This window comes from Oncorhynchus mykiss, chromosome 25, assembly GCF_057628025.1.
Source record: "Oncorhynchus mykiss isolate SJ-2025 chromosome 25, ASM5762802v1, whole genome shotgun sequence".
Lineage (NCBI taxonomy): Eukaryota > Metazoa > Chordata > Actinopteri > Salmoniformes > Salmonidae > Oncorhynchus > Oncorhynchus mykiss.
Window position 1 is genome coordinate 83,047,303 of NC_143046.1, and position 24,914 is coordinate 83,072,216.

A 24,914-nucleotide genomic window follows, 5' to 3' on the forward strand; every position below is an offset into this window, starting at 1 on the left:
GTCTGCAAAAGACCTGAGACTGGGACAGAGATTTGTCTTCCAACAAGACAATGATCCAAAACATAAAGCAAAATCTACAATGGAATGGTTCAAAAATAAACATATCCAGGTGTTAGAATGGCCAAGTCAAAGTCCAGACCTGAATCCAATCGAGAATCTGTGGAAAGAACTGAAAACTGCTGTTCACAAATGCTCTCCATCCAACCTCACTGAGCTCGAGCTGTTTTGCAAGGAGGAATGGGAAAAAATTTCAGTCTCTCGATGTGCAAAACTGATAGAGACATACCCCAAGCGACTTACAGCTGTAATCGCAGCAAAAGGTGGCGCTACAAAGTATTAACTTAAGGGGGCTGAATAATTTTGCACGCCCAATTTTTCAGTTTTTGATTTGTTAAAAAAGTTTGAAATATCCAATAAATGTCGTTCCTCTTCATGATTGTGTCCCACTTGTTGTTGATTCTTCACAAAAAAATACAGTTTCATATCTTTATGTTTGAAGCCTGAAATGTGGCAAAAGGTCGCAAAGTTCAAGGGGGCCGAATACTTTCGCAAGGCACTGTATATGTACTTTATCCCCTTACACTTGTGTGTATAAGGTAGTAGTTTTGGAATTGTTAGCTAGATTAGTTGTTGGTTATTACTGCATTGTCGGAACTAGAAGCACAAGCATTTCGCTACACTCGCATTAACATCTGCTAACCATGTGTATGTGACAAATAACATTTGATTTGATTTGATTTGAGTCTAGCCGAAGCTCATGGCAATAGTTCTGCATGAGAGAAGAGCGGCAGACTACTTACTATAAGACAACCCTTGTCTGCTGTTTGCTTTGTCTAATATACCAAATAAACAAATCAGAAAATTATTGATTTACCTTCAACACAGCAATGAATGGCACAAAGTTGACACTCTGTATTCCATTCTTGTACAAATCTAGAAAATAGGACTAGACCTGTCTAGATCAGTAAAGAGGAATATACCTGTCTAGATCACTAGAGAGGAATATACCTGTCTAGATCACTAGAGAGGAATATACCTGTCTAGATCAGTAGAGAGGAATATACCTGTCTAGATCAGTAAAGAGGAATAGACATGTCTAGATCAGTAGAGAGGAATATACCTGTCTAGATCAGTAAAGAGGAATAGACATGTCTAGATCAGTAGAGAGGAATATACCTGTCTAGGTCACTAGAGAGGAATACACCTGGTTGTATCAGTGTAGATTGTCTTCTATGGATTGTACTGAACCCAGCTCAATAAAGCTATTCTACTTACCCTCTGGGGGCCGGTTGGACGTGTCCACTACAACAACCCCATTCCTAAAGAGGTTTTCAAAGACCTGTTTCAGAATCATGGCATCTGGGATATCCGTCACCTGTGAAGTGAAGTAACAACCAATACACTTAGATATTGCTCTATCCTGTGTAGGGCTGTCAAATTACTTAAATAATATAAATTAATAATAATTCAGTTAATGGCATGAGTTAATAGCGATTAATTACAATTTTAGAATTAGCAAAAATGTGCCCCTAAATAAACAATTCTACATTTAGAAAGCTGTGCTTTGAGTTATATGTATTTTACTTCATATTTTATTTAACCAGGTAGGCCAGTTGAGAACAAGTTCTCATTTACAACTGCGACCTGGCCAAGATAAAGCAAAGCAGTGCGACAAAAACAACAACACAGAGTTACACATGGGATAAACAAACATACAGTCAATAACACAATAGACAAATCTGTATACAGTGTGTGCAAATTAAGTAAGGAGGTAAGACAATAAATTGGCCAATAGTGGCGAAGTAATTACAATTTAGCAATTTACACCAGAGTGATATATGTGCAGATGAGGATGTGCAAGAAGAAATACTGGTGTGCAAAAGAGCAGAACAACAAAAACAAATAGGGGGATGAGGTAGGTAGTTGGTTGGATGGGCTATTTACAGATGGACTGTGTACAGCTGCAGTGATCGGTAAGCTGCTCTGACAGCAGACACTTAAAGTTAGTGAGGGAGATACAAGTCTCCAACTTCAGTGATTTTTGCAATTTGTTCCAGTCATTGGCAGCAGAGAACTGGAAGGAAAGGCGGCCAAAGGAGGTGTTGGCTTTGGGGATGATCAGTGAAATATACCTGCTGGAGCGCGTGCTATGGGTGGGTATTGCTATGGGTGGGTATTGCTATGGTGACCAGTGAGCTGAGATAAGGCGGAGCTTTACCTAGCAAAGACTTATAGATGACCTGGAGTCATTGGGTTTGGCGACGAATATGTAGCGAGGACCAGCCAACGAGAGCATACAGGTCGCAGTGGTGGGTAGTATATGGGGCTTTTCTGACAAAACAGATGGCACTGTGATAGATTGCATCCAATTTTCTGAGTAGAGTGTTGGAGGCTATTTTGTAAATGACATCGCTGAAGTCAAGGATCGGTAGGATAGTCAGTTTTACAAAGGTAAGTTTGGCAGCATGAGTGAAGGAGGCTTTGTTACAAAATAGGAAGTTGATTCTAGATTTAATTTTGGATTGGAGATGTTTAATGTGAGTCTGGAAGGAGAGTTTACAGCCTAGCCAGACACCTAGGTATTTATAGTTGTCCACATATTCTAAGTCAGAACTGTCCAGTGTAGGGATGCTAGTCAGGCGGGCAGGTGCAAGCAGTGATTGGTTGAAGAGCATGCATTTAGTTTTACTAGCAATTAAGAGCAGTTGGGAGGCCACGGAAGGAGAGTTGTTTGGCATTGAAGCTCGTCTGGAGGCTTGATGATTGGTTGACAAGGTGACAATCAGGTGTGCTTGTCCGGGACTACAAAGCTTGAAGAATTTTGAAAAGAATAACAGGCAAATTTTGCTCAATACAGGTGTGTAAAGCTCTTATGAGACTTACCCAAGAAGACTCACAGTTGTAATCGCTGCCAAAGGTGTTTCTAACATGGATTGACTCAGAGGGATGAATTCTTATCTAATCAAGGTATATTAGTTTTTTTATTTTCATTAATATTAAAAAAATACAAATATTTCACAGTAGAGTATTGTGTGTAGATCATAGACAACAAATGATAATTCATTCCATTTCAATCCCACTTTATAGCAAAGTGTGAAGAAATCCAGGGGGGTGTTGACTTTGTATAGGCGCTGTATTTGATGCTGTCAAAAACATTATGGGATGTTATACTATTTTTGGCCAGACAGCATCAGATACATGGCGTACATATAGAAAAGACAGAGGGGCGCTGTTTCGCTTTCTCTGATGCTTTCTTCTGTGAGATAGTTTCAGCCACTTGTGAATTGAAGGACAGTTGGCGGTTGCACAGTGCACTGTTCATATGCTGGAATTATTTTGGATGAACCTGCGAAGCTAAGGACCTTGGGACTAAACACCTCCCTCTGCAACTGGATCCTGGACTTCCTGATGGGCCACCCCCAGGTGGTAAGGGCAGGCAACAACACATCTGCTACGCTGATCCTCAACACTGGGGCCACTCAGGGGTATGTGCTTAGACCCCTCCTGTACTCTCTGTTCACTCACAACTGCATGGACAAACGACTCCAACACCCTCATTAAGTTTGCTGACGACAAAACAGTGGTAGGCCTGATCACCGACAATGATGAGACAGCCTATAGAGAGGAGGTCAGAGGCCAGGCAGTGTGGTGCCAGGACAACAACCTCTCCCTCAATGGGAGCAAGACAAAGGTGCTGATCGTGGACTACAAGAAAAGGCTGGCCAAACAGGCCCCCATTAACATCAACAAACTATCATGGTCCAAATACACCAAGACAGTCGTGAAGAGGGCACGACAACACCTTTTCCCACTCAGGAGACTGAGAATACCTGGCATGGTACCCCAGATCCTCAAAAGGTTCTACAGCTGTACCATCGAGAGCATCCAGACCGGTTGCATCACCGCCTGGTGTGGTAACTGCTGGGCATCTGACCATAAGGCGCTTGAGGGTAACGCGTACCGCCCAGTACATCACTGGGGACAAGCTTCCTGCCATCCAGGACCTATATACTATGCGGAGTCAGAGAAAAGCCCCAAAAATTGTCAAAGACTCCAGTCACCCAAGTCATGGACTGTTTTCTCTGCTACCGCACGGCAAGCGGTCTGGGACCAAAATGCTCCTTAACAGCCTCTACCCCCAAGCCATAAAACTGCTGAACAATTAATCAAATGGCCACCGGATTATTTACATTGACACCTCCACTCGCTGTTTATTATCTATGCAGTTACTTCACCCCTACCTACATGTACAAATTACCTCGACTAACCTGTACCCCCGCACATTGACTCGGTACCCACTGTATATAACCTCGTTATTTTACTTTCTATAATTTTTTACTTAAATTTGGTAAATATTTTCTTCAACTGCACTGTGGGTTAAGGGCTTGTAAGTAAGCATTTCACGGTAAGGTCTACTACACCTGTTGTATTTCGGCACATGTGACTAATAATGATCTGAAGGTGACCTACTTTTTGAACTGATCCGTTTCAAAACCTGGTGAAAACAGCATGGTTGTGTTCATAGCACATTAAAAGGCAATGCAATTTTACAGTTAAATTACATATCTTTACAGTAAATCCCATACATTTGTTAAGACATGCCTCTGCCTGGCGCCACTGTACATTATTGAATGTGTTTCGTTAGTGTGCACACCCGTTTCTAAAATCAAAGTGCATGCATAGGAATCCGATTACCTTCGAAAAAGATGGACGTAGGCTGGTTGCTGTATTTATAATTTTATTAAACAGTAACATGCGAAACAGAACAACCAGAGGAATTACACAAAAGACAGAAGAAAACTAAATACAAATCCACATAAATACCGACATGTAGCGAATACATTTTTTGGACATTTTGTATACGTTTGAATGATTCAAAATAGTTCTCCAAATCAGATACAAAAATTAAAACGGGCTTTTTCTTCATACAATTATTTGTGTATGAAAAATGTTCCTAATAAAATAAAGATATTTATAACATACTGACACGCAATTGCGGAAACACTGTAGTAAAACAATATGTCAAACTGAGATATTTCAATGGTTGAATGCATTATGTTTCCAAGACATAGTTTTTCATCAGTCCAGAACACCTCACTATGAAACAATGACAGAATAAGTGTTCAACAGATTCCGTTTCTAGCTCACAAAAACTTTATTCACTGGTAACATCAGGTATATATTTAGAAATCAAGCTATTACACGGGTAGAATCTATGGATAATCTTAAAGGAGATCTCCTTCACTTTATTGGTCACCATACCTTTGTTGGAGTGAGCCAAGCACGGTGCCAGTTTACATCAAACGATGAAGTCCAACAAAATATAGCAGAGGGGATATAATTCCTGTAGAAAATATCCCTTAATAAACAATTGTAATAGTTCTTATCTAGTAACCCTATGCTATTCATCTGGATATCGCTTACAATAGATGTTCCAAAATATGCATTATTCTTAAGTAAATATTTTATCCCACAAGGTATAGATTTTATAACAGTGTCATATTCCTTGCTTGAAACCTCAAAGTTGTATCTTTCCATTAATTCTCTCAGGGTAAATAGATTCCCACTAATACTAAGTAATTGGTTGACAAGGACAATGTTGTTCGAGAACCGAAGCTGGTTGCTGTAACCTCGTAGGGTTTTGTGCATTTTATCCAAGGTCTGAACCACGGCTTTCTGATGCGGGTCCTCTCGCAGCGCCCAGTCCATGACCAGACTGGTGTAGTGCTCCAGCGGTCCGCTGTACGCTGCGGTGGCATTGCTGTCTTCTGCAGCAGTCTGGAGAGCATCTCCATCTGTCGAGTAGCCTGACCAGTAGACAAGACCACGGAATTAACGTTAACATCCTGATGCTGTGGAAGTAAGATATATAGCTAGACCCCTGTGGAGGTTTAACGTTACGTGTTTAGAGGAGCAAAAACTGTTATCCAGTTAACGTTACGAAGTTAGCAAGAAAGCTGTCCAAAGATTTGTCAGCGATTCGTTATTCCCTCGTCTCAAAAAGGTACGTTTGTCAGCACCGTAACAATGCAGCTAGCTAGCTAGCTATTGATGTCATTATAATAATGGCTGATTTATGTGCTTGTTGCCAGTTAATTAGTTAGCCAGCCTGACTGGACGAGTCTGGAATGAAATTAAGTTTGACAGGTTAAGGTAACTAGCTAACTTTAGCTATACTAACTATTAACTAACTGTCAGTTGATACTCATTTGAAACGACACACCAAAATAATAACAAAGTGATACCAAAATAATATTCTCACCTCATCTGGAAGTTTCTGTCACACCGTTACATATCGTTGTCGAGGAACAGGACTGCTCTTTCAGTAGAAGTCTAATGATGGGCGACATTTTTGACGACAACATGCACGTCGCCATTTTGGCTTCAAATGCAACTTTATTGAATCAGAAAAAGATTAACAAAATTATTCTTAAGTGAGCCAGGAGAGGGCCGTATTTCTCATTTAGTTAAGGACTGCAGTTCACATTATGCTTATTTTTTTCATGAATAAAGAATAAAGTAGCTTACTAAATATGCATTTTTTTTTGCAGTGTTGGTCTATTTGATCTCAATTGGCAATGAATGGCATTGGCAGTAATAGTCTATGGGCCAGACCCCTAAATTCGTGAAGATGCCTCATAGTGATTTTCTTGGTCTATTATGTCCCTAGTTGGAACATGTGTGATAGCAGTGCAGCAATGGCAGCTTTCTCTGTGTTATCACTCTTTATTTCATCCCTCCATCTCATTCATTTTTCCCATAGGGATTTTACTATGACAAAACAATGTCAGTATACAAGTTATTTCCCACATATACCCATTAATCAGATATAATTGAAAAGCTAAGATTAACAGCTATCCATCAGATACAATTTCGGGAATGTTCACGTCAACAGAACTTTGACATTTGACCTCTAGTGTACATATCAGAATGACCTGTATAAATTGCTTTAAAAAGGAAACCCTGGTTTTGAAAGTTCATGAAATTATGTTTCAACCGATGTACAGTGCCTTCAGAAGGTATTCGTACCCATTGACTTATTTTGCCTGTGCCTAGTTCCATTCCGCTTATTTTTGATCCTGAATAACCATATGCCAGTCATAAGTCCCAATGAGGGTGTTTTGTCCTGTTGGTGCATTCATCACAGTCATCAGTCCCAGTCTCCCGAGTGGCACAGCAGTCTAAGGCATTACATCTCAGTGCTTGAGGCGTCACTACAGACACCCTTGTTCGAATCCAGGCTGTATCACAACCAGACGTGATTGGAAGTCCCATAGGGCGGCACACAATTGTCCCAGCGTCGTCCGGGTTTGGCCAGTGTAGGACATCATTGTAAATAAGAATTTGTTCTTAACTGACTTGCCTAGTTAAATAAAAACATCTGCGATATAGCATTGGGTTAGGTACATATTTGTCATCAATGTGTGTACATTTACAAGGGTAATGAAATGGTCAATTTTAGGAAATGTTACTTAACATACTATTTATAAGTAGAATGGAATGGTCTGCCTTGTGTGTTAGGATTGTGAGCTTTGACACTCTTATGTAGGTGTCATAACCAACCATAAAATATTGCAATATACTGGTATGTCACAACATATGTGTCATTACAGTGTTATGACAATGCTATGACATGGTTATGACCGTGTTATGACACTAGGTGTCCAATAAAGTGTTACCAAAAGGGTCAATGCAGATAGTCCTGGTCGCTACAGTATTTGGTTAACTATTAAACTAACTACAGTATTTAGCAGTCTTATGGTTTGGGGGAAGAAGTTGTTCAGGACTGTTGGTTCCAGACTTGGTACATCGGTACCGCTTGCGGTGACTTGGGTGGCTGGAGTCTTTGACACTTTTTAGGGCCTTTCTCTGACACCACCTGGTATAGAGGTCCTGGATGGCAGAGAGCTCGGTCCTAGTGATGTACTGTGCTGTACGCACTACTCTCTGTAGCACTTTGCGGACGGATGCCAAGCAGTTGCTATACCAAGCGGTGCTATACCAAGCGGTGATGCAGCCAGTCAAGATGCTCTCAATGGTGCGTGCCAAATTTTTTCAGCCTTCTGAGGGCGAAGAGGCGTTGTTGTGCACTCTTCACGACTGTGTCGGTGTGTGTGGACCATGATAGATCCTTAGTGATGTGGACACAGAGGAACTTGAAGCTCTCGACACACTCCACTACAGCTCCGTCGATGTGAATAGTGACGTGCTCAGCCCTCCGTTTCCTGTAGTCCACGATCAGCTCCTTTGTCTTGCTGACGTTGAGGGAGAGGTTGTTATTCTGCCAACACACTACCAGGTCTCTGACCTCCTCCCTATAGGCTGTCTCATCGTCATCGGTGATCAGGCCTACCACCGTTGTGTCATCTACAAACTTAATGATGGTGTTGGAATTGTGTGCGGCCACGCAGTCGTGGGTGAACAGGGAGTACAGGTTGGAGACGAAGCACGCCCCCTGAGGGGCCACCGTGTCGGGTCAGCGTGGCAGATGCGTTGTTGCCTACCCTCAACACCTGGGGGTGGCCCGTCAGGAAGTTCAGGATCCAGTTGCAGAGGGAGGTGTTCAGTCACAGGGTCCTTAGCTTAGTGATGACCTTGGAGGCCAATATGGTGTTGAACTCTGAGCTGAAGTCAATGAACTGCATTCTCACATAGGTGTTCTTCTTGTCCAGGTGGGAAAGGGCAGTGTGGAGTGGGAATAGGAGTGGGTCCAGGGTGTCTGGGATGATGGTGTTGATGTGAGCCATGACCAGCCTTTCAAAGCATTTCATGGTTACAGATATGAGTGCTACGTGGTGATAGTCATTTAGACAGGTTACCTTGGGGTTCTTGGGCACAGGGACTATAGTGGTCTGCTTGAAACATGTAGGTACAGTGGGGCAAAAAAGTATTTAGTCAGCCACCAATTGTGCAAGTTCTCCGACCTAAAAAGATGACAGAGGCCTGTAATTTTCATCATAGGTGCACTTCAACTATGACAGACAAAATGAGGGGAAAAAATCCAAAAAATCACATTGTAGGATTTTTTATGAATTTATTTGCAAATTATGGTGGAAAATAAGTATTTGGTCAATAACAAAAGTTTATCTCAATACTTTGTTATATACCCTTTGTTGGCAATGACAGAGGTCAAACGTTTTCTGTAAGTATTCACAAGGTTTTCACACACTGTTGCTGGTATTTTGGCCCATCCCTCCATGCAGATCTCCTCTAGAGCAGTGATGTTTTGGGGCTGTTGCTGGGCAACACGGACTTTCAACTCCATCCAAAGATTTTCTATGGGGTTGAGATCTGGAGACTGGCTAGGCCACTCCAGGACCTTGAAATGCTTCTTACGAAGCCACTCCTTCATTGTCCGGGCGGTGTGTTTGGGACCATTGTCATGTTGAAAGACCCAGCCACGTTTCATCTGCAATGCCCTTGTGGATGGAAGGAGGTTTTCACTCAAAATCTCACGATATATGGCCCCATTCATTCTTTCCTTTACACGGATCAGTCGTCCTGGTCCCTTTGCAGAAAAACAGACCCAAAGCATGATGTTTCCACCCCCATGCTTCACAGTAGGTATGGTGTTCTTTGGATGCAACTCAGCATTCTTTTTCCTCCAAACACGACGAGTTGAGTTTTTACCAAAAAGTTATATTTTGGTTTCATCTGATCATATGACATTCTCCCAATCTTCTTCTGGATCATCCAAATGCTCTCTAGCAAACTTCAGACGGGCCTGGACATGTACTGGCTTAAGCAGGGGGACACGTCTGGCACTGCAGGATTTGAGTCCTCCCAGCCTGGTGCAGGTCTACAATTTTGTTTCTGGTGTCCTTTGACAGCTCTTTGGTCTTGGCCATAGTGGAGTTTGGAGTGTGACTGTTTGAGGTTGTGGACAGGTGTCTTTTATACTGATAACAAATTCAAACAGGTTCCATTAATACAGGTAACGAGTGGAGGACAGAGGAGCCTCTTAAAGAAGGTCTGTGAGAGCCAGAAATCTTGCTTGTTTGTAGGTGACCAAATACTTATTTTCCACCATAATTTGCAAATAAATTCATTAAAAATCCTACAATGTGATTTTCTGGATTTTTTCTCTCATTTTGTCTGTCATAGTTGAAGTGTACCTATGATGAAAATTACAGGCCTCTTTCATCATTTTAAGTGGGAGAACTTGCACAATTGGTGGCTGACTAAATACTTTTTTGCCCCACTGTATTATAGACTGGATAAGGGAGAGGTTTAAAATGTCAGTGAAGACACTCGCCAGCTGGTCAGCACATGCTCTGAGTACACATCCTGGTCATTTGTCTGGTGAATGTTAACCTGTTTCAAGGTCTTACTCACATCGGCTACAGAGAGCTTGATTACACAGTCGTCCGGAACCGCTGGTGCTCTCATGCATGGTTCAGTGTTGCTTGCCTTGGAAGTGAGCATTGAAAGCATTTAGCTCATCTGGTAGGCTTGCATCACTGGGTAGCTCGCGGCTGGGTATCTCTTTGTAAACCGTGATAGTGTGCAAGCCCTGCCATATCTAACGAGCGTCAAAGCCGGTGTAGTAGGAGTTGATCTTAGTCCTGTATTGACACTTTGCCTGTTTGATGGTTTGTCAGAGGGCGTAGCAGGATTTCTTATAAGCGTCCGGATTAGTGTCCCGCTCCTTGAACGCGACAGCTCTAGCCTCTAGCTCTCAGTGCGGATGTTCTGTAGCTTAGTACCACTTCCATATTGAGCGCGTTAGAATGGTCAGGATGGAATGGTCAGGCAGGCGGGTATGGACTCCAGAAAATAGGCAAGGGTCAAAACCGGGAGGACTAGCAAAAAACGAATAGAAGCAAGTACGGGAAAACACGTTGGTTGACTTGAAAAACATACAAGACGAACTGGAAAATAAGTGACACCTGGAGGGGGTGGAGACAATCACTAGGACAGATGAAACAGATCAGGGTGTGACACCTCTAGTTGCACACGTGACATGCTGGTAGAAATAAGGTAAGACGGATTTTAGTTTTCCTATAAAATGTAGTGGGAAAGCTATGTTTTTGGATTGTATGTTTAGTGATAGAAGCACCAAATTGCACACACATAGCTAGAACAGGGTTTTAAAAATATTTGTGGATACAAGGCCAATATGGCCGCCAAACAACTCAATGGGGTCGTATCGGATCAATTTCACATGACCATACCTGTATGAAATATAATGGTGGTATGCCCAATAATATCTTAAAATGTTCATAGGGATGTAGAATACACAACCAGGTGTGCCAGCTATATTAAGATCTTAAATTATTCACATAATTGTGGTAAGACTGTGCCCAAAAAACTGGACAAATCGCTGATTTCTGAAGCCTACCACTCTAGAAATGGACACAAGCAATAGATTGACAATGACTTTAAACACGGGATGGGATAATATTATGTTCCTGGGATGATATCACCTCAGTGACTGCATTCTGAAACACACTCACACCAACACACACTACTGAGCGATTAACCAGAAAGAATGTTCTTTTTCATTTTTTAAACAACTAATTGACCAATGTCGGTTAAATTATTTGAATTAAAGCCTCCGGATTGCCGCAGCGGTCTAAGGCACTGTATCGCAATGCTAGAGGCGTCACTACAGATCCGAGTTCGATCCCGGGCTGTGTCACAGCCGGCCGCTACAGGGAGACCCATGAGGCGGCAGACAATTGGCCCAGCGTCGTCCGGGTTAGGGGAGGGTTTGGGCGACTCCTTGTGGCGGTCTGGCGCATGCACACTGACTTCAGTCTGCAGCTGTGCGGTGTTTCCTCCGACACATTGGTGCGGGTGGCTTCTGGGTTAAGTGTGCAGTGTGTTAAGAAGCCGTGTGGGTTGTCGACCTTTGCCTCTCTCGAGTCCGTCCGTAAGGGAGATGCAGCGATGGGACAAGACTGTAACTACCAATTGTATATCACAAATTGTAAAAAAAAATGTATGAAAAAATATTTTTCATCTATTTTTTTACATTTGAATTACATTTCATTCTGTATTTTCCATGAGCTCAATGCAGTGTCTTTACAGATAGGCTAAATCAGATCAAGCCCGAACTGTGCGATGTAGTTGTAGTTTACAACAGGCCAATAGTCTACATAGTTTAGCGCAGAAAAAGTGGAAATGAACTACATTGACCGTAATCCATAGCGCACCTATTGTCCGGTCTGTGTGTTTATTTTATGCCTGCTATGTTAGAGAGAGAGAGAGAGAGCGACTGAACAATGCGCGATCAAGGGGGATTTAGAGCAGTTGCTCAAGGTACTGTACATGTATCTTTAACAGAAAATACATCTAAGTGATTGATCATTGGTATTAAACTACTAAAATAGTGATTTTGTCAGGCAGCAGCTTTAGAGATGATATGATGACTTGGAATGAAATTATAAAGTAATCAAATAAAACAAATGTAATATACACAAGTATACCAGACATTAAGGACACCTTCCTAATATTGAGTTGCAGCACCCCCTCCCTTTTGCCCTCAGAACAGCCTCAATTGTCAGGACATGGACTCTACACGGTGTTGAAAGTGTTCCACAGGGATGCTGGCCCATGTTGACTCTACACGGTGTTGAAAGTGTTCCACAGGGATGCTGGCCCATGTTGACTCTACATGGTGTTGAAAGTGTTCCACAGGGATGCTGGCCCATGTTGACTCTACACGGTGTTGAAAGTGTTCCACAGGGATGCTGGCCCATGTTGACTCTACACGGTGTTGAAAGTGTTCCACAGGGATGCTGGCCCATGTTGACTCTACATGGTGTTGAAAGTGTTCCACAGGGATGCTGGCCCATGTTGACTCTACACGGTGTTGAAAGTGTTCCACAGGGATGCTGGCCCATGTTGACTCTACACGGTGTTGAAAGTGTTCCACAGGGATGCTGGCCCATGTTGACTCTACACGGTGTTGAAAGTGTTCCACAGGGATGCTGGCCCATGTTGACTCTACACGGTGTTGAAAGTGTTCCACAGGGATGCTGGCCCATGTTGACTCTACACGGTGTTGAAAGTGTTCCACAGGGATGCTGGCCCATGTTGACTCTACACGGTGTTGAAAGTGTTCCACAGGGATGCTGGCCCATGTTGACTCCAATGCTTCCCACAGTTGTGTCAAGTTGGCTGGATGTCCTTTGGGTGGTGGACCATTCTTGATACACACAGGAAACTGTTGAGTGGGAAAACCCCAGCAGCGTTGCAGTTCTTGACACAAACCGGTGCGCCTGGCACCTACTACCATACCCCTGTTCAAAGGCACTTAAATCTGTTGTCCTGCCCATTCACCCTCTGAATGGCACACATACACAATCCATGTCTCAGTTGTCTCAAGGCTTAAACATCATTCTTTAACCTGTCTCCTCCCCTTCATCTACACTGATTGAAGTGGATTTAACAAGTGACCTCAATAAGGGATCATATCTTTCACCTGAATTCACCTGGTCAGTCTATGTCATGGAAAGAGCAGGTGTTCCTAATGTTTTGTCCACTCAGTATACACAACAACTGAAATATTTAATTAAAGTAATGTGAATAAGTGATGGTTAAGAAGTGATAAGCAGTAATGGACGGTCCCTACCATCATGTGACTTTATTCATTATATTATTCTGTGTTGTTACAGCATTCAACCCACATAATGGATAGTGCTTTAAAATTGAAACCGAACCGACCTAAAAAAGCACTAATCGCGGGGCACACACACACACACACACACACACACACACACACATATCTATGTACACTCTCAACACTTTCAAATGAATTCCTATTGTAATTAGCAGTTGGTTTGAGGGTGTCTTCTATACTAATTATACATCCACCCAGTTTTGGGCCTGAGTATCAAGCAGCAAGACATGGGAGATACAGCCGGCAGGGTGTTACAGGCTTGTTGCCATGACAACAGGAGAATGTTTCCCAGCACTGGCAGACACACACACACACACACACACCATTACAGTGGAATCCGCCTTGCTTGGAGATTCCGCTCTGCGGTGCAGTTGAAGACATTTAGAAGCAGGCAAAGACACAGACAGGACAGAGGATGATTCAATAGGAGAACCACTGAAAAGGGACATACTCTCCAATCCTCATTCATTCTGATGGTGTGTGCATACCGCCTCTGTTTCGTCCCTTTATTTTCTGTTGTCTTTGTCTGCACAAAGGAAGGATGAAGCATGCTGCATGCTAATGCTATGTTTAAACCACTGTAATGATTCAGCATGGCCTGTGTGTCTAGCCTTCTGCGCTCTACATATGAGACATGCATGTTGATGTTGTTTTCATCAGTTGGCTAGGCTGGCTCTTGAGGCTGCTGCTTTTCTAAGATTATGGTGAGCGCTGTCATCGTAATGCTAATTCATAGCTGTGTAGCCATGGTGAAGTCAATCCCCCCCCCCCCCTTCCTCTGCCACTGCTGAATGCATTAGTGTAATGAGGAGTCTGAAGCCAGCCAGCCTGTGTGCCGTGCAGCAGAGACGAGAGGAGCAGAGAGAAAACACAGCACAGCAGCTAAAGGCAAGATGGCTTCAACAGCCTGCTGAGGCAGTGTGCAGGGTTTAGAACCTTCTTCTGCTATTCTGGAATCTAACCGGGATCTAAGAAGGGAAGCGCTTGGTTCTCAAGCGTTCTAGATCAAAGGAGATCAGGTAATGGAAGCTCTGGGAGACAAGCAGACAGAATGTTGGGGTTCATGCACATTGAGGATAGGATGGACTGGATGGTGGAACTGCCACTGTTTTTTTATTATGTGCCATGCAGTCTTCAATTAATATAATTATTTCTCGCTTTGTGTTTCCCTCCTTCATGTGTCTCCCTCCAGCTCCAATGAGTGTACCTGCAGCAGCACAGAAAGCAGACAGCAACAGTGAAATGCAGTCGCCTGCAGTGTCTCCCTCCTTCCTCCCCAGCCAGCCAGGAAAGATTCCAGGCAGGAAGAGGGGGAGACCCCCACTACATCGCAAGATGGATTTTCCAACCCGCTATCCTGAATCCCTCCCTCCCCTCAAAGTGCCCAAGAAGAGGGGAAGAAAACCTGGCTTCAAGGTCAGTGTCAGGGATGGGAGGAGAGAGAAAGAAGAGGGTATTAGAGGAGGGGATGGAAGGAGAGAGAGGGGAGGGGATGGGTGGAGAGAGAAAGGGGAGGGGATGGGATTGGAGGAGAGGGAAAGGGGAGGGGATGGGATTGGAGGAGAGTGAAAGGGGAGGGGATGGGATTGGAGGAGAGGGGAAAGGGGAGGGGGTGGGATTGGAGGAGAGGGAACGGGGAGGGGATGGGATTGGAGGAGAGGGAACGGGGAGGGGATGGGATTGGAGGAGAGGGAAAGGGGAGGGGATGGGATTGGAGGAGAGGGAAAGGGGAGGGGATGGGATTGGAGGAGAGGGAAAGGGGAGGGGATGGGATTGGAGGGGATGGAAAGAGATAGAAAGGGGAGGGGATGGGAATGGAGGAGAGGGAAAGGGGAGAGAAAAAGGGGCTAGGATGGGATGGGAGAGAAAAAGAGGGGGGGGGGTGGGATTGGAGGAGAGAGAAAGGGGAGGGATGGGATTGGAGGAGAGGGAACGGGGAGGGGATGGGATTGGAGGAGAGGGGATGGGATTGGAGGAGCGAGAAATGAGAGGGGATGGGATTGGAGGAGAGGGAAAGGACAGAGGATGGGATTGGACGAGAGGGAAAGGAGAGGGGATGGGATTGGATTGGACGAGAGGGAAAGGAGAGGGGATGGGATTGGAAGAGAGGGAAAGGAGAGAGGATAGGATTGGAGGAGAGGGAAAGGAGAGAGGATGGGATTGGACGAGAGGGAAAGGAGAGGGGATGGGATTGGACGAGAGGGAAAGGAGAGAGGATGGGATTGGAGGAGAGGGAAAGGAGAGGGGATGGGATTGGAGGAGAGGGGATGGGATTGGAGGAGAGAGAAAGGGGAGGGGCCAGTGGGGATGCAGGATGTTAATAAAATACATATGATGATGTAGCTTGACAGACTTAACTTCATTTATATTTAGTGGGAGTAATATATAACATGAGGTAGCCTTTGTTTGTTTAATTGAAAACAGTTTTAATTGATATTCCGATTGGTCCTGTATATGCCTAGCAAAATTAAATGCTTGGCAAATATTGCAATATGAAGAGGGGAGAAGTTTCTGAGTAAAAATATCAATGTGTAGATTTCTGTTGAGTGTTTATGAATGCCAATTGAGAACCGTCATTTTTTAGTCTATTGTTGCTATCTCAGACTGTATGGCATGGCGCTTGCAACAAGAGGGTTGTGGGTTCGATTCCCGTGGGCCACCCATATGTAAAAATGTATGCACGCGTGACTCATTCGCTTTGGACAAACGCGTATGCTAAATTGCATGTATTATTTACAATTAGATACTGAGATCCAACCCCCTGTCTTCCTGCAGCTGAAGCCCAGGATGGTGCTGAATCCCCTGGCCATCTCTCCTCCCAGCAGCACCCCAGAACCAGACATGAGCTCCATCCCCCAGGATGCTGCTACCATCCCCCACTCTGCCACGCCCCAGGTGCTCACAGGTAACTATACCCACTCTGCCACGCCCCAGGTGCTTACAGTTAACTATACCCACTCTGCCACGCCCCAGGTGCTCACAGTTAACTATACCCACTCTGCCACGCCTTAGGTGCTCACAGTTAACTAAACCCACTCTGCCACGCCCCAGGTGCTCACAGTTAACTATACCCACTCTGCCACGCCCCAGGTGCTCACAGTTAACTATACCCACTCTGCCACGCCCCAGGTGCTCACAGGTAGGCCCCACCCCCACTCTGCCACGCCCCAGGTGCTCACAGGTAGGCCCCACCCCCACTCTGCCACGCCCCTGGGGCCTCATTTTTCAACCGTGTGTAAATGTTGTACAAATTTCTGGCGTATGTGGAGATTGTAGGATTTGCATGCACAACAAATTCTTGGGATTTATCAAACTGTCGTACGCAACATATACACATGTTTTCATTGATAAATCAGAGCCATACTATATTTGTACTACAAACCCGCCTGGAAAACGCCCTTCATTCACCTTTTATGGGAACAAAAACACCCTCATTTGCTGTATGATTTGGGACTGTTGGAACTGGGCCATGACAGTTTCTAAAAGAAAGCACAATAGCTTAATGTTATCACATTTCTATCCAGTTGTGGGCAGAATGTTTTCATCTTTTGCAGTAACCTTTTTTCAAACTAAGAATGCATGCCGCCAATAGCAAGTGCCCAACACTGACCTCACATTCTGGATGATTGATCGTCTGTTCAAACAATAAATAAATAAATGCTACACTTCTTTTGTTTGTCAATAGATAATTGTGTTAATATCACCTGTCTTGGTATAGTCTCTGAGATTAAATAGACAATGATGTTGCGCTCCTACGAAGGATGCGATCTTACCGTTAGGCTACGTTTGAATGTTTTTCCTAGCAACGCTTGATTATAATTCCCTTGTGTCAAACACTCAAAACAACAGTATTGACTTGTAATACAATTCTTCAACCACTAGAAGTTGACACTTTCCCGTCAAGTTCTAATTTGATAACTACCAACCTTTGCGGGAAAAGTGGTGCACGAAGGTTGTCTTTTTTGTGCTCATCTGATAAACAAGGCCCTAGGCGCCCACAGAGTTTGCCTCACTTTTCCAATGTCTCCCTCCATAATGCTTTGTCTGGTGAAACATCTTGGGTGTTATGAAAAGTCATGTTGGTAATCACATTTCAAATGTAATTTGTATTCTGGTAGTTATAAGCATGTACTCGTTAGTTTAAGGAAAGCAACGTCACCAAAGTAGCCGACCTAAGTATCTGTGTCTCCTCTGTCCCTCCTGCTGTGTGTCCTGCAGTGTGTATCTATGTACATCAAACAGGTTGACATGGTTACTAACCCTCGCTCCTACATCATCAAACAGGTGGACATGGTTACTAACCCTCGCTCGTACATCATCAAACAGGTGGACATGGTTACTAACCCTCGCTCCTACATCATCAAACAGGTGGACATGGTTACTAACCCTCGCTCCTACATCATCAAACAGGTGGACATGGTTACTAACCCTCGCTCCTACATCATCAAACAGGTGGACATGGTTACTAACCCTCGCTCCTACATCATCAAACAGGTGGACATGGTTACTAACCCTCGCTCCTACATCATCAAACAGGTGGACATGGTTACTAACCCTCGCTCCTACATCATCAAACAGGTGGACATGGTTACTAACCCTCGCTCCTACATCATCAAACAGGTGGACATGGTTACTAACCCTCGCTCGTACATCATCAAACAGGTTGACATGGTTACTAACCCTCGCTCGTACATCATCAAACAGGTGGACATGGTTACTAACCCTCGCTCCTACATCATCAAACAGGTGGACATGGTTACTAACCCTCGCTCGTACATCATCAAACAGGTTGACATGGTTACTAACCCTCGCTCGTACATCATCAAACAGGTGGACATGGTTACTAACCCTCGCTCGGAAATCATCAAACAGGTGGACATGGTTACTAACCCTCGCTCGTACATCATCAAACAGGTGGACATGGTTACTAACCCTCGCTCCTACATCATCAAACAGGTGGACATGGTTACTAACCTCGCTCCTACATCATCAAACAGGTGGACATGGTTACTAACCCTCGCTCCTACATCATCAAACAGGTGGACATGGTTACTAACCCTCGCTCCTACATCATCAAACAGGTGGACATGGTTACTAACCCTCGCTCCTACATCATCAAACAGGTGGACATGGTTACTAACCCTCGCTCCTACATCATCAAACAGGTGGACATGGTTACTAACCCTCGCTCCTACATCATCAAACAGGTGGACATGGTTACTAACCCTCGCTCGTACATCATCAAACAGGTGGACATGGTTACTAACCTTCGCTCCTACATCATCAAACAGGTGGACATGGTTACTAACCCTCGCTCGTACATCATCAAACAGGTTGACATGGTTACTAACCCTCGCTCGTACATCATCAAGCAGGTGGACATGGTTACTAACCCTCGCTCCTACATCATCAAGCAGGTGGACATGGTTACTAACCCTCGCTCGTACATCATCAAACAGGTTGACATGGTTACTAACCCTCGCTCCTACATCATCAAACAGGTGGACATGGTTACTAACCTTCGCTCGTACATCATCAAACAGGTGGACATGGTTACTAACCCTCGCTCCTACATCATCAAACAGGTTGACATGGTTACTAACCCTCGCTCCTACATCATCAAACAGGTGGACATGGTTACTAACCCTCGCTCCTACATCATCAAACAGGTGGACATGGTTACTAACCTTCGCTCGTACATCATCAAACAGGTGGACATGGTTACTAACCCTCGCTCCTACATCATCAAACAGGTGGACATGGTTACTAACCCTCGCTCCTACATCATCAAACAGGTTGACATGGTTACTAACCCTCGCTCGTACATCATCAAACAGGTGGACATGGTTACTAACCCTCGCTCCTACATCATCAAACAGGTTGACATGGTTACTAACCTTCGCTCCTACATCATCAAACAGGTTGACATGGTTACTAACCCTCGCTCCTACATCATCAAGTAGTACTAACCCACGCTCTCTCCACTCTTGTGTATCCTGCAGTGTGTATCTACATCAACAAGCATGTCAACATGGGTCCTAACCTGGACAGGAAGAAGCTGCAGCAGCTCCCAGATCATTTTGGGCCTGACAGGCCCTCGGTGGTGCTGCAGCAGGCCGTCCAGGGGTGCATCGACAGCGCCTTCCAGCAGAAAGCCGTGTTCACTCTCCTCACACAGGGCTACGGAGGGGAGAAAATATCAGGTATAACTAGGGCCACGTGCTTTGGTTAATCATGTCACATGACCTGGATTTGAACCTTTTATGTTAAGCCTTTTCCAGAAATGAGAATTAGACCAAAAATGAAAGCATTTGTCTGAGAATTGGTGCTTGGACCATCTGACATACAAATAAAAAGAGACAGTTTGATGAAAAAGCTTTGAATAAAGGTTAGAAAATGACATGATTAACCATAACACAGGCCACTAGGAAAATACCACAGACCCACCTATTGTACAGTGTCACTGAGATTTTGGTTTTGTATTTAATCATTTTATTCGTAGCAACTGGCCTGAGGGAAATGATAGAAATTGACATACACTGATTAGATAATCTAGTAACCATGAGAACATCCGGATCTGTTACCCCGGGGTTATTGGCCATTTCCATCTTTTGAATGTCAGTGGATGAAATGCATTGGCCGTCCTAGGTTGGAACTGTGGCTTTGAGACATGGCTGTAGACCTGTGTCCCCTGGAGCAAAGTTAACTGCAACAAGATTTACTGCGATGGGAAATTAAAATATATTCCAGCGCTGCGTCCCAAATCGCTCCCTATTCACAGAGCAACACTTCAAATCAAATGTTATTAGTCACATGACCCAAATACAACCTTACAGTGGAATGCTTACTTACGAGCCTCGAACCAACAATGCAGATTCAAAAAATACGGACAAGAATAAGAGATAAACGTAACAAGTAATTAAAGAGCAGCAGTAAAACAACAATAGCAAGACTGTATACAGGGGGGGGTACCGGTACAGAGTCAATGTGCGTTGGCACTGGTTAGTTGAAGTAGTATGTACATGTAGGTAGAGTTATTGAAGTGACTATGCATAGATGCCATTGGCTCTGGAATAGGGTCGCAACCCAAGGGGTTAATCAAGTAATTCTTTGTGTTCCAGCCACTTTCGATGGGAAGCAACACCTTCTGAGTCTTCCTGTGGTCAACAGCATGGGCTACGTTCTACGCTTTCTCAAGAAGCTCTGTCGCAGTTTGCACTGTGAAAACCTCTTCAGCGACCAACCAATCCCCCAGCATAATAATGCCTCCTACCAATCAGAGGGTAATGCACTGTCCTATATTCAATTTAATTCAAAATGCTTTCTTTATCCCACAAGGGAAATGGTATAGGCAGAAGTGCAGATATGATGCATTGATTGTTTAAGCAATAAGGCCCGAGGAGGTGTGGTATATTAGCCATATACCAGAAACCCCTGAGGTGCCTTATTGCTATTATAAACTGGTTACCAACATAATTAGACCTGTAAAAATGAATGTTTTGTGATACCCGTTGGTATACGGTCTGATATACCACGGCTTTCAGCCTATCAGCATTCAGGGCTCGAACCACCAGGTTTATAATACTTTTTAGAACAATCCTGTGCCTTAACAAGAGCTTTTGAAGATATCGCCCCTCAGACATTTTGTGGGCTCAGTTCCTGAAATATTGTGCTATATTCCGTCAGATTGCACATGAAAGCACAGAATGACATTTTGTCAAATACACATAATTTGGTGTTTTACTTGTGTAATCCCTGGTAATCCTAATCCATTACCCAAATCCCTGTATTCCAACCTAAACAAATGAGACCTCCATGCCAGAACACTACCTAGAACATTCTCTTGTACCTAAACAAGAGCACCAGGGAAACCCTCCAAACAGTGTTTGTTTCTTCTGATTGGACCATAAAAGCACAGAAGGACATTTGATAGACATCTTTAAAGGCTTCAGCTTCTATCGAAAGTTATTCAAAGTATTGCCAATATGTTTTACTTATGTAATCTCTTTTTATTCATATCACAGCTGAAACCTCCATGCCAGAGGAGTATCTTCTGGACCCGTCAGACAAACGCTACTCAATGGACCCAGGTGACTCCGCCTTCAGTGCCATAAGCTCCTCCTACTCATCCAAACCATCCTATGGGTTCCGCTCCTCGCAGCAGTTCCCCAATGGCTCCTCCCCCTTGGGCATGTGTAGACAGACATCCAGCCCTAACTCCTTCCTGGAAGGCAACAGGATAGGTGAGAAATTGGAGAGTGGAGACTGGGCTTGCAGAATTCCGGTAAATTTCCCAAAATGCCCAGGTTTTCCGGAATATTCCCTCCCGATTCCGGGAATCTTCCAACCGGGATTTCTGGAAAACCTGGGGATTTGGGGAAAATGTGTTTATTGCTATAATCACAATGCCCTAACCAGGTAAAATAGACCAGCATAGAAATCCTTCTTGACCTCTTTCTCTTTTCTCATGCAGCGTACAATCCATCTCAGGACTCCCAGGAGTCCAAGCCACCCCCCAGTAAGGACCCTTCCACCTGGAGTGTAGAGGATGTGGTGTGGTTCATCAGAGACGCTGACCCGCAGTCCCTGGGCCCTCACGTGGACGTCTTCAGGAAGCATGTAGGCTACCCCTGGGCTCACTCATAATGAATATTTCCTTGATACCTCGTATCCTCTCTCCGAAACTTCTCAAAACGCCTTGGAGGAGAAGGTCCTTGGGGAGGGACCTCGGACCTTCTCTTTACAATCCAGTTGAGGATGAGACAAGGATGTGAGGAATCGCTGAAAGACAAATTGAGATTGAGGCCTGGATCTGCAACAGTTGGGGGAAATCCCATTTATTTTTCAGTTGTTCTGTTTCATGTGATGTTTTGATTTGAGTAGTTGGATTATATCTGGATGTGATGTTTTGATTTGAGTGGTTGGATTATATCTGGATGTGATGTTTTGATTTGAGTGGTTGGATTATATCTGGATGTGATGTTTTGATTTGAGTGGTTGGATTATATCTGGATGTGATGTTTTGATTTGAGAGGTTGGATTATATCTGGATGTGATGTTTTGATTTGAGAGGTTGGATTATATCTGGATGTGATGTTTTGATTTGAGTGGTTGGATTATATCTGGATGTGATGTTTTGATTTGAGAGGTTGGATTATATCTGGATGTGATGTTTTGATTTGAGTGGTTGGATTATATCTGGATGTGATGTTTTGATTTGAGAGGTTGGATTATATCTGGATGTGATGTTTTGATTTGAGTGGTTGGATTATATCTGGATGTGATGTTTTGATTTGAGTGGTTGGATTATATCTGGATGTGATGTTTTGATTGGAGTGGTTGGATTATATCTGGATGTGATGTTTTGATTTGAGTGGTTGGATTATATCTGGATGTGATGTTTTGATTGGAGTGGTTGGATTATATCTGGATGTGATGTTTTGATTTGAGCGGTTGGATTATATCTGGATGTGATGTTTTGATTTGAGTGGTTGGATTATATCTGGAAGTTATATTTTGATTTGAGTGGTTGGATTATATCTGGATGTGATGTTTTGTGAAATACTTACCAGGATTGAGGTCACTCCCAATTCAGTAAATAACCCTGATACATGTGTCCACTTTACTTTTAGTGGAGATTTAATATAACCTGAGCTTCTGTTTCTATCCCACAGGAGATAGATGGCAATGCTCTGTTACTTCTAAAGAGTGACATGATGATGAAGTACCTAGGACTGAAGTTGGGGCCGGCCCTGAAGCTCTGCTATCACATCGACAAACTAAAACAAAACAAGTTCTAAATCGGAACATTTTTTCACGTCATCAATCTGTGGGACCCAACTTTGTGGATGCGTTCCAAATGGTACCCATAACCCACTCGTTTTGACCGTAGCCCTATTGGCCCTGGTTAAAACGAGTTCAATATATAGGGAATAGGGTGCCATTTGAGACGCTATATTTTACTGATTATTTTTTTGCATTTTCATACATCATGTATCTAAAGAAAACAATGTGATCGTGTGATCGTGACAGAATACGTTTTTGGATATTCTAGTTTTTCTGTTGAAACAAGGTTTTGGTTTATACAGATGACAAAATATGCAAATTGTGGAATGCATAACTGATACACTGGTTGATAATACCTGGAAGCGAGATACAGCTGTCCTATAAATGAGCTTATTAAGGCACCTATACGCCCTGGTAAAACATACCAAGTTACGTTTATGATCTGTTGAGAAGTGTGGATTCTTTTAGATAAACCGTTATTTATACTTGGTCTCAAATCTGCGGAATAACTTTGTTTTAATAGATATAGAAAAAGAGGGGTCTCCACAAATGTGACAAACACATCAAAACGGTCCCGTATGGTTTCATTCTATACTTTTACAAAAGTGACTTGAATATGTAGTAGGGTTGGTTTGATGAAGTTCTTAACACATCAATGCATGTGATTTAAAAACAGGAAGCTACAGTGATGTTAAACATTACTATACTTGGTTTTGTTATTTACACAAAGTAATGTAAACTAAAATGGTTTTGCATATTGTTTTACATATTGTTTTGATAAAATTGCCAAAAAGATCATGTTTGTGCTGCAACACATAACGAGACATTTCTATAATTTAATAAAATAATGATCTCCAGCCTCTTTTTTTATAATTTTGTATTATTATTTATTTTACCTTTATTTAACTAGGCAAGTCAGTTTCTTATTTTCAATGACGGCCTAGGAACGGTGGGTTAACTGCCTTGTTCAAGGGCAGAATGACAGATTTTTACCTTGTCAGCTCGGGGATTCGATCTTGCCTCCTCACAACGTATTTACTATGGACATTTTTTTACCACATATCATTCTCGAAATGGAGTTGGAGAGCAATGGATGAGAACCCTCACTGCATACCTTCAATTGACCTACAGTATTGGGTTATTAGGCCATATAGCATTGCTTGTGTGCGCCAGTTTGGCAGTATGTGTACTCTTTAGTAACCTGTGTACGTCAATGCTGCTGGATACAATTACATGTAATTCATGCCAAGTCAAATCAACCTGGGACTAGGTATTTTATTTTGAAAAGAATATTGGAAAGATCTATACTGTAAATCAGAGAATAACCACTGTATGGATTAATTCATTTGTACTGGTGCTAAAGAAGTTCTCAATGTAATGAATATCTCATGTTTGCTTTTGTGTTGTGAGACTTAAATGGAAATCAATCAATGTGTGTATTTAACCCGGCTATGTATCCTATCTAAGTAATAAAATTAAGAAAATATTAAGGAAACAGGGT

At 43.3% G+C, this 24,914-nt stretch overlaps 1 protein-coding gene and 1 long non-coding RNA gene across 5 annotated transcripts; one reads left to right on the forward strand and one right to left on the reverse strand.

The window, feature by feature from the left end:
* Positions 1 to 4,721: 4,721 nt before the first annotated feature.
* LOC110505869 (uncharacterized) lies at positions 4,722 to 6,406 on the reverse strand. The gene is made up of 2 exons (XR_002470897.3): positions 6,263 to 6,406; positions 4,722 to 5,807 (listed from the first exon to the last, which is right to left on the reverse strand). It is a non-coding gene; the product is annotated as an uncharacterized LOC110505869 (long non-coding RNA).
* Positions 5,714 to 24,908, forward strand: LOC110505867 (sex comb on midleg-like protein 4). Of its 4 annotated transcripts, none has more exons than XM_036962683.2 (9): positions 5,714 to 6,004; positions 14,428 to 14,646; positions 14,820 to 15,043; positions 16,403 to 16,532; positions 19,630 to 19,830; positions 20,749 to 20,910; positions 21,652 to 21,870; positions 22,101 to 22,246; positions 23,302 to 24,908. In XM_036962683.2, the coding sequence occupies exons 3-9, from the start codon at positions 14,825 to 14,827 to the stop codon at positions 23,425 to 23,427; spliced, it is 1,203 nt and encodes a 400-aa protein (XP_036818578.1). In that variant the 5' UTR covers positions 5,714 to 6,004; positions 14,428 to 14,646; positions 14,820 to 14,824; the 3' UTR covers positions 23,428 to 24,908. The 4 variants fall into 4 exon arrangements, with proteins under 4 accessions (XP_036818578.1, XP_036818580.1, XP_036818579.1 ...); XM_036962684.2 differs by lacking the exon at positions 5,714 to 6,004 and adding an exon at positions 13,941 to 14,103; XM_036962685.2 differs by lacking the exon at positions 14,428 to 14,646 and having other exon boundaries at positions 5,732 to 6,004.
* The last annotated feature ends 6 nt before the right edge of the window (positions 24,909 to 24,914 follow it).